This window comes from Poecile atricapillus, chromosome 7 (genome assembly GCF_030490865.1).
Source record: "Poecile atricapillus isolate bPoeAtr1 chromosome 7, bPoeAtr1.hap1, whole genome shotgun sequence".
Lineage (NCBI taxonomy): Eukaryota > Metazoa > Chordata > Aves > Passeriformes > Paridae > Poecile > Poecile atricapillus.
Genome location: NC_081255.1, coordinates 6,747,697 through 6,760,567, shown reverse-complemented (window position 1 = coordinate 6,760,567; position 12,871 = coordinate 6,747,697). Strand labels below are relative to the sequence as shown.

The 12,871-nt window shown below is 47.8% G+C and overlaps 1 protein-coding gene across 1 annotated transcript in view; it reads right to left on the bottom strand.

Moving 5' to 3' along the window:
- Positions 1-12,871, bottom strand: part of PAPPA2 (pappalysin 2) — an 87,417-nt gene that overhangs the window by 48,926 nt on the left and 25,620 nt on the right. Inside the window, exons 3-6 of the mRNA XM_058842938.1 lie at positions 9,966-10,111; positions 2,822-3,115; positions 1,897-2,089; positions 241-362 (exon numbers count right to left, since the gene is read on the bottom strand). Of these exons, the coding sequence (XP_058698921.1) occupies positions 241-362; positions 1,897-2,089; positions 2,822-3,115; positions 9,966-10,111 (755 nt within the window). The remainder of the gene's footprint in view (positions 1-240; positions 363-1,896; positions 2,090-2,821; positions 3,116-9,965; positions 10,112-12,871) is intronic.

Here is a 12,871-nt window from a genome sequence, read left to right as displayed (position 1 = left end):
CCTTTGGTCAGTATCTCTCAACAACACCTGTCTGAACAATGATTTGGGTTAATATTGGGGTGCCAGTCAGTTTGTTCAAAGCCATGGCCATTACCAGCTTTTCCCTGGGCACCAAGAAGTTCTTCCTGCACTACAGAAACTGATGCTCTAAAAGAAAAGAAAAAAAAAAAAATTCTTTTCCTTGTACCAGAAAGATTCTGTCTGGGGACTCACAGGCAAGAAAAGAGAGGAGACATTTACCTTCTGCTTCTTCTGGGGTCCAGTAGCCAGAGGAATCACAGACCCGAGGGGAAGAGGCCTCGTGCACGTACTGACGGAAGGTGCCATCCTCGGCACAGCTGTCACAGAGCGTGTCCTGCTCCCTGCTGACAGAGCACAGACCCTGGCATGCCTAAATGGGACCATTTAACTTCCCATCCACATTTGTCCAGGTGGGACCAGACAGGAAGTTGGAAAAGCAGAGCTAAGGCCTCAGAAACTCCCAAGGTATATCATCCTGCTTGGAATAAGCTTCTTCAAAGACAGGGAAATACAAGTGCCCATGGGACAGGCTGGATTTAATCTCTCCTCTTCTCCATGCTCTCTGGATTGTCTTAGATGAATAACCTGTCCCATCCCCTCCAGTCAGAGCTAACAGACCCCACACGTCCCAGACCAATGCCTCTAGACTAGAGTGGGTGCAATTAAGGCACTCTCTGCTAAACCCAGAGTCAGGTTTTGGCTTTCAGCATTATTGTAATACTAACCAGCCACAATAATGTCAATTCCTGTGCTCTCCAGGAAAGATAAAGGCACTTTTCTGTGATAAGAGCCAGCCTCAGCCACTTTCCTTGGCCAGTTCTTCTCAGGGGATGCAGGACTGCCACAATGGATCAGCTCCTGAGACAGCTATGAGTGACAACCTGGGATGGTTTCAAAGTGCCTCCCTTCTAGAACAATGCTTTCCTGCTCCCAAATCACATAAATTCCCCAACAAAGCAGTTTATTTGGATGACTCAAGGCTACCTAGCACTCAGAGTCTCTCCTGTCTGTGAGGTGACATGCATGTGCTCTTGTTACTCCTGAGCAAAAGGCTCATTGTAGAGAGCACCCATTCTTTGAAAAGTCAGCAAACACTGACCCAAGAGTGCCCCAGCAGCCATCACACAGCATTTTCCTTTTAATTATAAAAGACAGCTTTATGAAGCAGCTTCAAAACAAGTTTGAAAGTTCTTTAAGTATGTTCTTATGATCCCATAAGCAAAAAAAAAAAAACCAAAAAAAAACCCTAAAAATAAAGTCTGACTACCTAAAACCTGGTGGAAATTGAAATATTTTAGTAAAGAAGGGCTGCTGAATAGAGACACTGGTGGTGTATCCAGGTCTTGGTGGCTCCCTTAGTGGGGAGAAGACAGCCAGCCACCCAACAGTCATGGCTGTGCACTGCTCAGCAGCCAAACAACTCTGGTTCCTTGGCATCATTTCTCTGGCTTGAAAAGTTTCCTGACTTACCCCCAGTTAGCTGCTCTGTGAGTCCATGACAGTGCTGGGAACGAAACCCAGCTCTTGTGGTTCGAGCTCCCTGCCTTAACCACAAGGCTGCATTTCCTCCTGGTAAATAGCTACTTTATACAATAAGTGCTAAATGAAGCTCGTTTTTCATTCCCTGATTGCACTCTGGGGTTTAAGAGCTGGCTTTGCCTCCTGATGCTCTTTGGCTTCTGCTCCCAGCACCCCGAGAGCGGGAAGCTTGCAGCAGAGCCCATCTGCTGGGGGGCCATGGCAGCAGCCCTCGTGTCAGAGGGCTCTGCTGGAGATCACCAGGGTGGGACTGGAGGTCCACGCCACAGAGACCCCTCGTCCCTTCTAGCAGGCTCCTGTGCAAGCCCAGGACCACGGCAAGCCCAGCTCCCTCACCTCTCGTGGATGACACCGCTGATGGGAGGCAGCCAGTAGATGCTGAGGGAGTCCTGTGCCTGCCCCGTGACCATGGGAGGGATGGGGATGGGCGCCGGCTTCTTGCTGTGGCCCCAGCGCTGGTACACCAGGTCCAGGTAACAATGCATCCGGGCCACCTGCTGGGGGGTGAAGCTGTTGGTGCAGTCATCATCTGGAGGAGAAGACAGCCCGGCCTGAGCCTTAGGCACGGCACACGCACCTTTCCTCCTGACCGAGCTTTTTTGGGGACTTGTAGGGAGGGCTGGGAGTCCCCGGCGTGCGGTGGCTCTGCTGCCGGGGCTCTCCGGTGTCGTGTGTCCCCAAAGCCACAAGATGGCACTGCCTCAGCAGTTCCGTGTCCCTGCACCTGCCCAGCACCGACACCTGGGCACTGCCACCGCCCGCAGTGAGGCTCCAGCAGGGCGTGGAACTGCTCCTCCGGCCCCGCTCCTCCCGGCACGGCAGGAGAAACACCGCACCCTGCGGCATGCCTTCGGGAGCCAGGGCCAAAGGCTTCAGGAGGTTAATAATTAGCAACAACAACGATAACAACAATGACGATGCTAGGAGTAGTAGTAGTAGTAGTAATAATAATAATAATAATAATAATAATAATAATAATAATAATAATAATAGCTTCAGGGCCAGAGAACAAAGGCACACACAGACAAGAGCAGCCTTGGTGAATGTGCAGGGACCCACTGGCAGGAAGAGAGGGATGGATACAAATAGCCTGGGGAAGAAAGTGGTTAAGCAGCTACTGCATGCACTCATCCCAAGGCACAGGAGGGACCCTGTTGGTTAGGGAATGAGGTAAAGCACTACTGAAGGAGGTAGAAGGGAAGGAAAATCAAGTTTTAAGGAAGGTGACCCCTTGTGACTCCCAAAGACGATTATTCATTACCTGTGTAACTCATGTAGTTGTTGAAGGGTGTCCCTGTGAAATGTGTCTGGCCACAGGTGTCATTGGTGGGGTCTGGATCCCGACAGAGTTTACTCTTTGGGGTGGGGGCAGTGTCAGCACACAGGTCTCCTGTCTCCATGGATGGAGTGGTCTCCCTGCAGGGGTCGTCACAAGATTCCCGCTCGCTCACTCCCTTAAAGACGTGGTACAGCCCCAGGACATGTCCCACTTCGTGGATCATGGTGTTGGTGTGGCCGTGCATGCCGTAGTAAGCAGGGTTGAGGACAACTCCACCTGGAATTGCAAGTGCAGAGAGCATCATTCCAAGAAAGGGAGAGTGGAGATCTGTCATTACTCATCTGGAAAGGTAAAACTCCTCTCATTGTGCTTCCAGACCACAGACAGGGCCAGACAGACACACAAAGATGGACACATTCAGCCTCTTAAAAGTACAGGAAGAGGCTCCTTTGCCTTCTTGGATTCAAAGAGGATGGGTGGTTTTTCTTCCCCTCCTACCGCTTTATTCCCACCTGAACATCTTCAATCATTTCTGCTACTGAAATAGCTTCTGCATCTTTTTTTGCAGGGTTGTAATTCAGTGCTTTGGATCACACAGCTCCAAAGGAAGTTTGGAGCCAAAGCACCAAATCGAGCCATGCTGTGACTTCACAGAGATCATCCTTTGAACCAGAGGACAGATGTCCTTTCCCAGCCTAGACAGATGTCTAAGGCAGGCCAGCTCCCATGGCAGGTGAGGACAATGAGGTGCTGAGCAAAGTCCTGACATACTCAGCTGTGCCAACTAGAAGCCAGCTTCAGCACAAATCCCCATGAAGATTCAAGTGCACTACCTCCAGCCCCTGCTGAGAAATCACCCATGACCTACTGCTTCAACCTCCAGACCAGACTCTGAGGGGTAAACTAAGTCTCGTGAGGTACTGCTGAAACCCACTAAGATTCTACCACAAACCTGACCCAAATTCAGTGTATTTTAGAGTGGGATTTCCTAAGACACAGCTTCTGAAGATACCTTCCTCCCCTTCAGAGGGGTCTGCATGTGAGCAAGGTGCAAATGAACCCAGCAGGATCCTCACAAACCATCACAAACCTACTCCTCTTCACTGGGGTACCCCAGCCCCTGACTCAAGGGGACACACAGGGGCAGTTTGTCTCCAAGCCAGTTTGGTGCAGGTTCAGCTGTCAAAGATGTTGGAGCACGGGCACAGACCAAGTCCCCCTGAAACTGCCCCAGAGCTGCTACCTCACACTAAGAGCACAGCACTGAGCTGGACAGGACCCACGACCATCCTGCCCTGAACTGACCTGTGGCTGCAGGGCAAATGGTTTTTCCTTTCCTGTGAGCCCATTTGTGATGGGAAGAACAAGGATCAAGGATACTGACAAAAGCCAGGTGGAACAGAGCCTTCCCTTTGCTCACTGCCAGCATCTCCAGCTCCTGACCTGGGATGCACATCCTGTACTGATGGCTCTGTACCACATCTGTTAGGAAACTGTCCACAGAAGGGGTTTAAAAACAAAAAAAATTTGCTTCACTGGCCTCCTTTTATTTGCCTCCTTTACTTTGTCCAGATTAAAATTTCTTTGGAATCTCTTCATTTGTCTCCCTGTTTTGAGGTTTTTCACTGACCAGTTATTCCTTTTTTTTTCTTCTCATTTTCACACTCCATCCACTTTTCCATGCTGCCTTACAGTGGAGGAGCAAGGGCTGGGAAGTATCAACAAGACAGGGGTGCTAAAAGCAGACCCCAGCATGTGCCCAGGCTGACTCCAGGCAACTCCTCCATGTCTCAGGAGGCTGTTTTTACACAACTACTTTTAACCCAGACAGCTTGGATGGCAGTGTGGTGAATAGTTGGCTCCAGCACAGCTTGCTCCCTCCTTTGCAGGGCCCTGGAGGATTTACTGTGCCAGCTACCTCACGGCAGAGCCTCTGCTATTGCATCTCTGCTGATGATCACTGCCCTGCCAGCAAAGTTAGAGCTGGCAGGTGGCCACAGTGTGATCCTGTCTCCAGCCACACAGACTGCTTGAAATCTGCTCCTGGATCAGCTCTGTGCACTACTGACTACCTCATGTCCTCGAGTACAGGGCATTCCTTCCAAGAGAGGGTTTTCCTCAGATCACAGTGTCCCTGGCAAGGCACCAGCAGGTCTGTGACTCCTATGGGGGAGCTGTGCTGGGTGAACACTGAGCTGGGGACTGCAAATGGACCTTCAGAGACACCCTGAGCAATTCTCCCAAGTCCTTCCAACAAGGGGTGAAGAAATGAGGGTGGCATCTTGTGTGGAACATCCTGCGTGTGTGGCCCATGGAAGGGCTCAGAGGCACCACTGACCTGTCAAGTGGCACCGTTTCTTAGCTCAAAATTCATGTTTATTGCTCTTCCTTCCCACAGTGTGGATTTTCTGCCCAAGGCTTGAGGCAAAGGATGGGTCACAAAGTAGCTGCATTCCCTTTCTTCCTAGTGGTGAGACATGAGAGCAAAGGACTTTGCATCCCATCAGTCAGCTCTTGACCCTTTAGTTGCCTGGAGACAGGTCACAAGAAGGCACAGAGGTTGAAAAATCCTTTTGGGACCTTCATGTTCCGTCCTGTCAACTCTTAGGTTTCTGGAAGCCATCACCCTCTCAATTACCACCCTAGTAAATGCTATAGATAGCAAAGGGCATCCCATTGATGGGAAACCCAGTGGGCACATAAAAGAAAAGCTGCTTCTCATTTCAATCAAAACAGAGCATGAGAGAAGAGAGAACAGAAAGAAAAGGCATCTCTACAGCCAAACCCAAGCCTGAGCAAGGCGGGAGGGCTGCCTGCCCAAAGGTCTGAGAGGAGGAATGCACACACAGAAAGAAAATAGTGTTCATAAACAAGTAAATGAGATGTGAAAGCCCTGCACGCATCCTGCAGCAGTTACCACAGGGAAAGGGGCTGAGCACCAGGGGCACAGGGAGCCCTGGGACCAAGCAGCCCAGCCCTCCTCCTCCCTGCAGAAATCCAATGCTCTTCCCATGTGGTGGAATAAATGGGATTCCAGTACAGAGAGGCAGAAAACTGTCACAAGAGAGGGATGCCAAGGCCAGGGTACCTTGTCCTCTCCCCTCCTCTCTGCTGGCTTCCCCTATTCCATTCCTCCCCCACACTCCACAAGGACGATCATATTTTTAGTACTCATTTTAACAACTAATTAAATGGCAGAATTAAAAACAGCCTGAGAACTCTGCCTTCCAGAACATCCCTATCCCTTCATTCCCTGTCCCCACTGCTCCCTGATGAGTTGGGAGAGCTCCCAGCTTTGGACCAGGAAGTTCTATTTCCCCTCTGCAGGATCCTGGCTGTGAAGGCAAGATGTGGAAGTGTTTGTAACATCCCAACAGGACCACCCTCCCCTCTCTCTCCACTGTAGATCAGGCATTACCTTCTCACCTCTGCCTCCTCCTGCCCTGGGCAAAGGGCTAAATTGGGTTTTCAGTGCCTGAGAACCGGCTCAAGGAGGTTCACAAGGTCAGCATTTACACAATAAAGCTAAAAACTTCAATGTCCCTGTGATATCAAGGGGGTCCAGCACTCCAAGGCAGGTGAACCAGAGACTTCTCTGGACTTGCTCACCCAACCAAGTCCAGGCAGCTGGAAAGATTCAGGTCTGGCCTCACAACACCTCGTCCTTCCAGGCCAGACCTACCAGCTGCACACCTGGTAATGTCCCCAAGGCCAAGCCTCCACTCTGATCAAGCAACAAAAGAAGCCCAGCCACCAGATTTGTGCTGGTGTAGACCATGCTTCTCCTTTACTCACACAGCCCTGGAAGCTCCTGCTCCCAGGACATTCTCTGCTACCAGCCAGGATCAATGGCAATGCTGAAGGACTCCTGCCCATTCCAGTCCCAAAGAAGCCAACCTGCTCCTAGGTCAGGGCTGTCCCAGAGGACATTCCCAAGTAACCACAGGACCTTTAAACAGTAAACCACAAAGCTGAACCTGCATTGCAGGGCCAGTCTTCCCCAAACACTGAGTCAGAGCAATTAATGGAACAAACGCATGACAGTTAGTCAGACAGGAAGATGGCCATTGCCTAAGGTAGCTCGGGTGGAAGGGCTGGCCCTCCTTCAGGATCCACTGACCTCTGCCAGATATATGAGCTGGCCTCAGCTTATATAACTACAGAAAGTATTTATAACATCAAATGTTCACAATTCCCTTGCCTTTCGACCATGTTTATGCAGTTCACATGCAGCTACACATGAAGTTTAAAGTATCTGCATTATTACATTGCTGGGTTTTTTGAACGAGGCTTTCCACTGCAGAAAGCTAAGGATTTGTTGTTTTTGTTGGTTTTTGTTTTGAAAGGAAGTTCTTTGACTCCTTCTGCTTTGTAGTTAAAAAGATTTACTTCTAAGTTCTCAGAAAATTCATTCCAGACTCCAAGAAATCTGAATTTGCGAGGAACTCACTGTGATTATGGTGGAAAGACTGAGACAGACAGTATAGTCACAGGGAGTGGTGCAAACAGACCTGAGACCTTCTACCTCTGCTGCTGGCTGGCAGCAAGTTGTCTTTCTCTGGGAGCTCCACAGCAGCTCTACCACGGTCTACAGAAATTTCATAGACCACTTCAGCCTCTCCAAGCCAGTAATTGTCTTTTATGCTTCATTGAAAGTAGTTGCTCATTGCTGTATTATTGGTAAATTATCCCAAGCCTTCAGAAAGGCTGCCTAAAAATTAAATTTCCTCAGGAAAAAAGTCTGGAGGAGAGCAATAGAACTGTAGGTAACCAGCATATGAATGGCCATGTAATTTCTGGTAGCCTCAAAGAAGCACTGTGAGGAGAAGGGGATGAAAAACAAAGTTCACTGAAGAATTCCAGAAGGTGATGACACCAACAGGAAGGTGAGGAGGACCTGCTTGAAAAACACACTCAAAGATCATGAAATAATGGCTTATAAGGACGTCAAAATATAGATGGCACATTAAAAACTTCTAGAGAAGAACTGGTGGAGAACAACAAATCTAGTGATCTTCGGGCTGAGGCAAAGTATTAAAACAGAAGAAGGGAATGCAGCTGGAAAAGAAAACATCTCACAATGCTTCTCCTGAAAACATCTAAGAAAATCCAATTCAGAGAAACAAACAGAGCAAAATATGACCAACACTCTCTGGAGACAAGAGGCAGTTTGGCTTCTCAGAGAAGTCAAGGAACCAATTTGATTCATGCAGAGAACTAAAGCATGGAGGGTCTGTATGTGTGTAGGGAAAAATCAGCACAGCATTTCTGCTCCCTGGGAGCAGACAGTGGTGTAAGGGGTGCAGGTCTTGTGTGCTGTCATCTTTTAAGGTCAGGATAGACAGGAGATTAGCAAGATTTGGCACAAGGAAAGGAGTTTGTCTTTTTTGGAGACAGACCCCTCTCTTGTGTATAGACCTGTCTCCACCCCTGGCCACAGCTAGGTCCTTAAGCTCAGGAATTTTTCTCAAACTGCCATTAACTCCTCCCAAGGTTTTCCTTTCTCTTTACTCACCGCTTTACTTTCACATCTACTCAGATTCTCCAGTACCCTCTTGCGAGAGTTTTTGTCAAAAGCCACATATTCATGGCCTTCTCAGTCCTAAGTTTCTTCTGTGTGGGACAATAATATACATTGTGCATGGTACAAAACAAATGATGATGTGGTGAAGCTCACTGTTTACAGAGAACAGAGTCTGCCACCCGCCCTCCCGAGCTCATTAAATCTAAAACCAAGGACAATCTTGAACCAAAGTCTTCAGTCCGTGCCAGAGACTCAAAGAAGTTCGGATCCAGCTTCATACTTCACAGCTCTGGCACCAGAGCCAAGACAACACCCCTTCTCCCCTGAACCTCCACGCTAAAAACCCTGATCCAACATTTCCAGATGGTGCCATTCCTCGTGTCCCTGGCTGGACACGAGCACAGAGACTGGAGCTAAATGCAAGCTTTTGATGAGACCAGTCACCCCAATTACCCCTCTGCACAACTGCTTGCAAGCCATTGGGAGGGGCCTGAGGGGAACGTGTGTGGCTGAAGCACTTGCTGCAGTCAGATGATTGTCAAGCTGAGCCTTGGAAGTGATTTCTGGAAGCTGAAAGAATAAATTTCATGGAGATTTGCTTTCCTCAACTAGCAGCTGTAGCAATATGCTATTGAAAAAACAGCCTTGAAACTCATTGAAGGAGGGAAACTGGCAAAAAGGAACTTTGAAACAGGTCTTTAATAGCAGTGTAAAACTTTTAAGGGTTGAACATCACGCACTTGTAAAAGCAGAAGGTCTAGGTCTGCTGTGCAGGTGTCAGGAGTAATTATTTCCAGTTACTTCTTGAGAAACACTTTAGACATTTTGACTGCAAAGTGTAAAGGGCTTTGCCAGAAAACTCCAACACTGAAGGGGTGGTAGGAGAGGCAGGAAAAAGAGAAACAACAGAAATAGCAGAAAATTCACAAAACAACCACATTCTGGAACCAGTTGCCATTTTGGCTGTTTTGCAACCTATGAGGACTGATGACCTTAAGGGTCTACTCTGAATCCTCTGAGGCCAAGGAGAACCTTGTCTCCCGCAGGTTGTAGGCCAAGTTATAAAAACATGGTAAAATTTGATAGTTATCCTCACACTTGCAGCTGGATTTGGAAGTGGCCAGTTCTGGCTGCTGCCTGGGCAGCCCTGGAGCTGCTGAAATCTGACATCTCAGCTCTGAAAACATTGACACTCCTGCTTTGTATCTGTTTGCTATTACATGCTGCAGAGTGAAGTTCACTGTCTCCAGAATCCTAAAAGATAGACCTGGAAGGTCCAGGAGAAACCAAATGTGAGCCTAGAACTCTCTCCAGAGCCTGCACTTATGGTAAACCTGTAGTCCCACTGCCTCTCTTCCTTCACCATCAGAAGTGCCTGATGATAATGTTGTCAGTGTATAACCTCACCATCTTACCCACATGGATTCAGGCAACAGGCAGCTCTTTCCCTTACAGCTGCAGGAACACCCACACCCTGTTATTGTGACCTTATCAAACATCCACAATGCTGAGGAACAGCACATCTGCCTCTTTTTGCCAAGTCAAGGAAGAGAGAGGAAAACCAATAATTCTGAGACCCCAGGAAGGGGATAAGTTACTTACCCAGGTGACTAAGGGCCTCTTTATCCCATGGCCAAGTGGCAGCACCAGCCAACTCCTCCCTCACCGAACTGGCAAAGTAAACATTGAGGAAATGGGTGCTGTTCAGCTGCAGAGCCTCCTTCAGCTCCTTCACACTCATGTATGCCCTGCAAGGACAAAAGACAGAAGAAAGTCAGCACACACTCCAACAGAATGAGGAGGAAAACCAGGAGCCATCCACAGACAACCTGCAAATGGAGCAGCAGACCTGGAGACATCCTCAACTCTGAAAACAAGAGCATTTTAAAGCACAGGAAAATTCAGCATTTTTGAAGGATGTCCTGTGACAAAAAACTCTGCTTTGTAAGGTGCAAGTTTGTAAGCTAGTGAGGGGTTTGGGTGGGGGTGGAAGGCACTCATGCAAGCCTGAAGAAGTTTTGCCAACTACAGTAGCTTTGTTGGGAAGTTCTACTCTGAAAAGTTTTTCTAACCATGGGGATAAAAGAAGCCAAACAAAATAGAATAACAGGGAACAAACAGGAGGAGAAAATATGAGGGAAGGAAAGAAATGCAGAGGTTGGTCCTGCTAGGGAAAAGAGAGGGAGTTTGGCATCAGAAAAGCAGAAACTGAGGTGGAGGGAAAGAAGAATGAATCCAGAAGTCCAATTGTTTCTAAGAAGGGGTTTTCAGGGGTTGCTCCTGATACAGGGCAGGACAGGAATGGATATCAAACCTTATGTTGGGAACAGAGAGAGTTTGTCAGCTGGGGCTGAAAAGTCTCCTCTCCAGCTTCTCTAGTCTATCTGGGCTTCCATTCCATCCTTTTCCCCAGGAAAACCAGAATGCAAGAGATGGCAGTACATGGCAAAAACAAGGGTGTCCTGGCAGAGCACACATCACTCATCAAGACACGTCCTTGGCTATTGCACAGGGAAGAGCATGAGCAACAGGTATCTCAGAACTTGCTCCAAAAAAAAAAAAAAAAAAATCTAAAAAAGAGAAGGAAAAAAAACCCAAAAATCTTGCAGGTCTACTCAAAATGGACCTTAGAGAAGACTTTGCCCCCTCAGCTCATGATCTGAATCTTTCAGATGAGGTCTGGGATGTCTGTAGGAGCCAGCAGGTGAAAAAAAAGGTCTCTCAAAATAAGCTTAATGAGGAGAGGGTAATCTCTGGAGCCAGATTCATCAAAGGGCAAATTTGTGGGGAAAGTCTCCTGACAATGCTGCTGGTTGTCTCTCCTCCCATCTTCAGAGCTGGGAATAAAGAGTTGCAGGAGCAGAAGAAACTCTGGAATGGGATATCCAAGACATCCATTTCTAAAGGCCACAGGAAGGTAATGGGCAGGGAGAGGTGGGCAGGCACAAGGCATTGCAGCAGAGCAATGTGGGCATGTCTGAGTGTCCATGAAGTGATCCTCAAAACGTGGCATATCTCAGCACTTGGAGATCACAATAAAATAAAAATCCAGCAGTCAGGAAATTTAGGTTTCACTCTTCCCTCTGTGTGTTTCTGCACAGGTGAAAAGATTGCATCACATTCACCAGCACATCAATAGTCCCAGCACTGGTCTTTAGGGAGTTCATGTCCTCAGCTATGCAAAACAATCAAGGTCTAACCTAATATCAGCAATAATAATTCCAGTAATAATATAAATGGAATTATAAGGCCCTGGACTGTGCTGCAAATGCCAGGTACCCTTTTAAATGGGCTTTAGTAATCCTTGCGGGTCCCTTACATTGCAGAATATTCTATGATTCTATAAATCAATTATTACCATTTCCCACCATCTGTGCCATTAACCTCACAGGCTGAGGCAGGATTAGGACAGGTAGAAGACATTGTCTCCACATTTCTTTGACTTGTCTCTAAGTCTTCAAAACTTGAAGACCCTGACCCACAGTTTGTGAAGCCATTCATTTAAGAGATTCTAAGCAAGAAAAAAAAAACAACTCATGGAAAGGCTTTAAATACATCACTGGAATGATGATGGAAACACACCATTGTGGAAATATGTCATAAGAATGACTAAACCTGCAGCATGGGGCCAACAGCAACATTAAGGTGGTGGAAAGCATTTCACTTATTCCCATGCTTCCAGGAGCAATTGGCATCTTTGAGCTACAAGGATAGATGATGAAGGGAGCACAATCGTTTCTTTACGCTGGGCTCACCATGAAGAAATACCAGCTCTGTTTGAACAAGGTACTTCTGGTGGTGTCCATTAGCAGTGATGCCCATTAGTGCATTCCTTACCACATGGGATGATGGAGAGAAGGATGGAGCTGAGCATGGGCTAAGGGGAAAAAGGCACGTTCTCATCTGAGATGTGAAGTGAGAAAGGAAACCAGTGAGATGTGCAAATACTCTGTTTGACATGGCAAGATCCCTGGTGAAGCTCTTACACCAACAGGCTTGTTTAGAAAGAGAGAGGTTGCTACAGCAAATTGAAGAGCAGAAGGAAAAAAATGAAAAAAAATAAAGGATTCCAGAAATAAACTAGAGCAGGGTGGCATGTGGAACAGAGCTGGGTAAACCCAAGGGCTATTTCCCTGGACCTGAAATAGCACAGGCTTTCAAAAGCCACGGCTGACTTGGGAGGTGTCAGACAATCAGGGTCTTCTGAGTGCCTCCCTCCTACCAGTCAGTCCCATAAGACCATCCCAGGCTGGAGGCATCTCACCCATCTTCCCAGGAGCTCTGAAGATTCAGTTACTTCAGAAAAATCTTGGCTGGACTATGTGGCGAGATGAGATGACCAGCTTGTCTTCACCAGGCCCCGAGATCTCCCACCACAAAGCAGCATTCCCAGAACACTTTCCCCAGCCACATCAGCTTGTGGAGAGAAAACTCTCCCAACCGGAAAGGACAAATTAGGAGAATTTGATCCCTTCTCTGTGATGTCTCGCCTGAGCATCCCAGACACG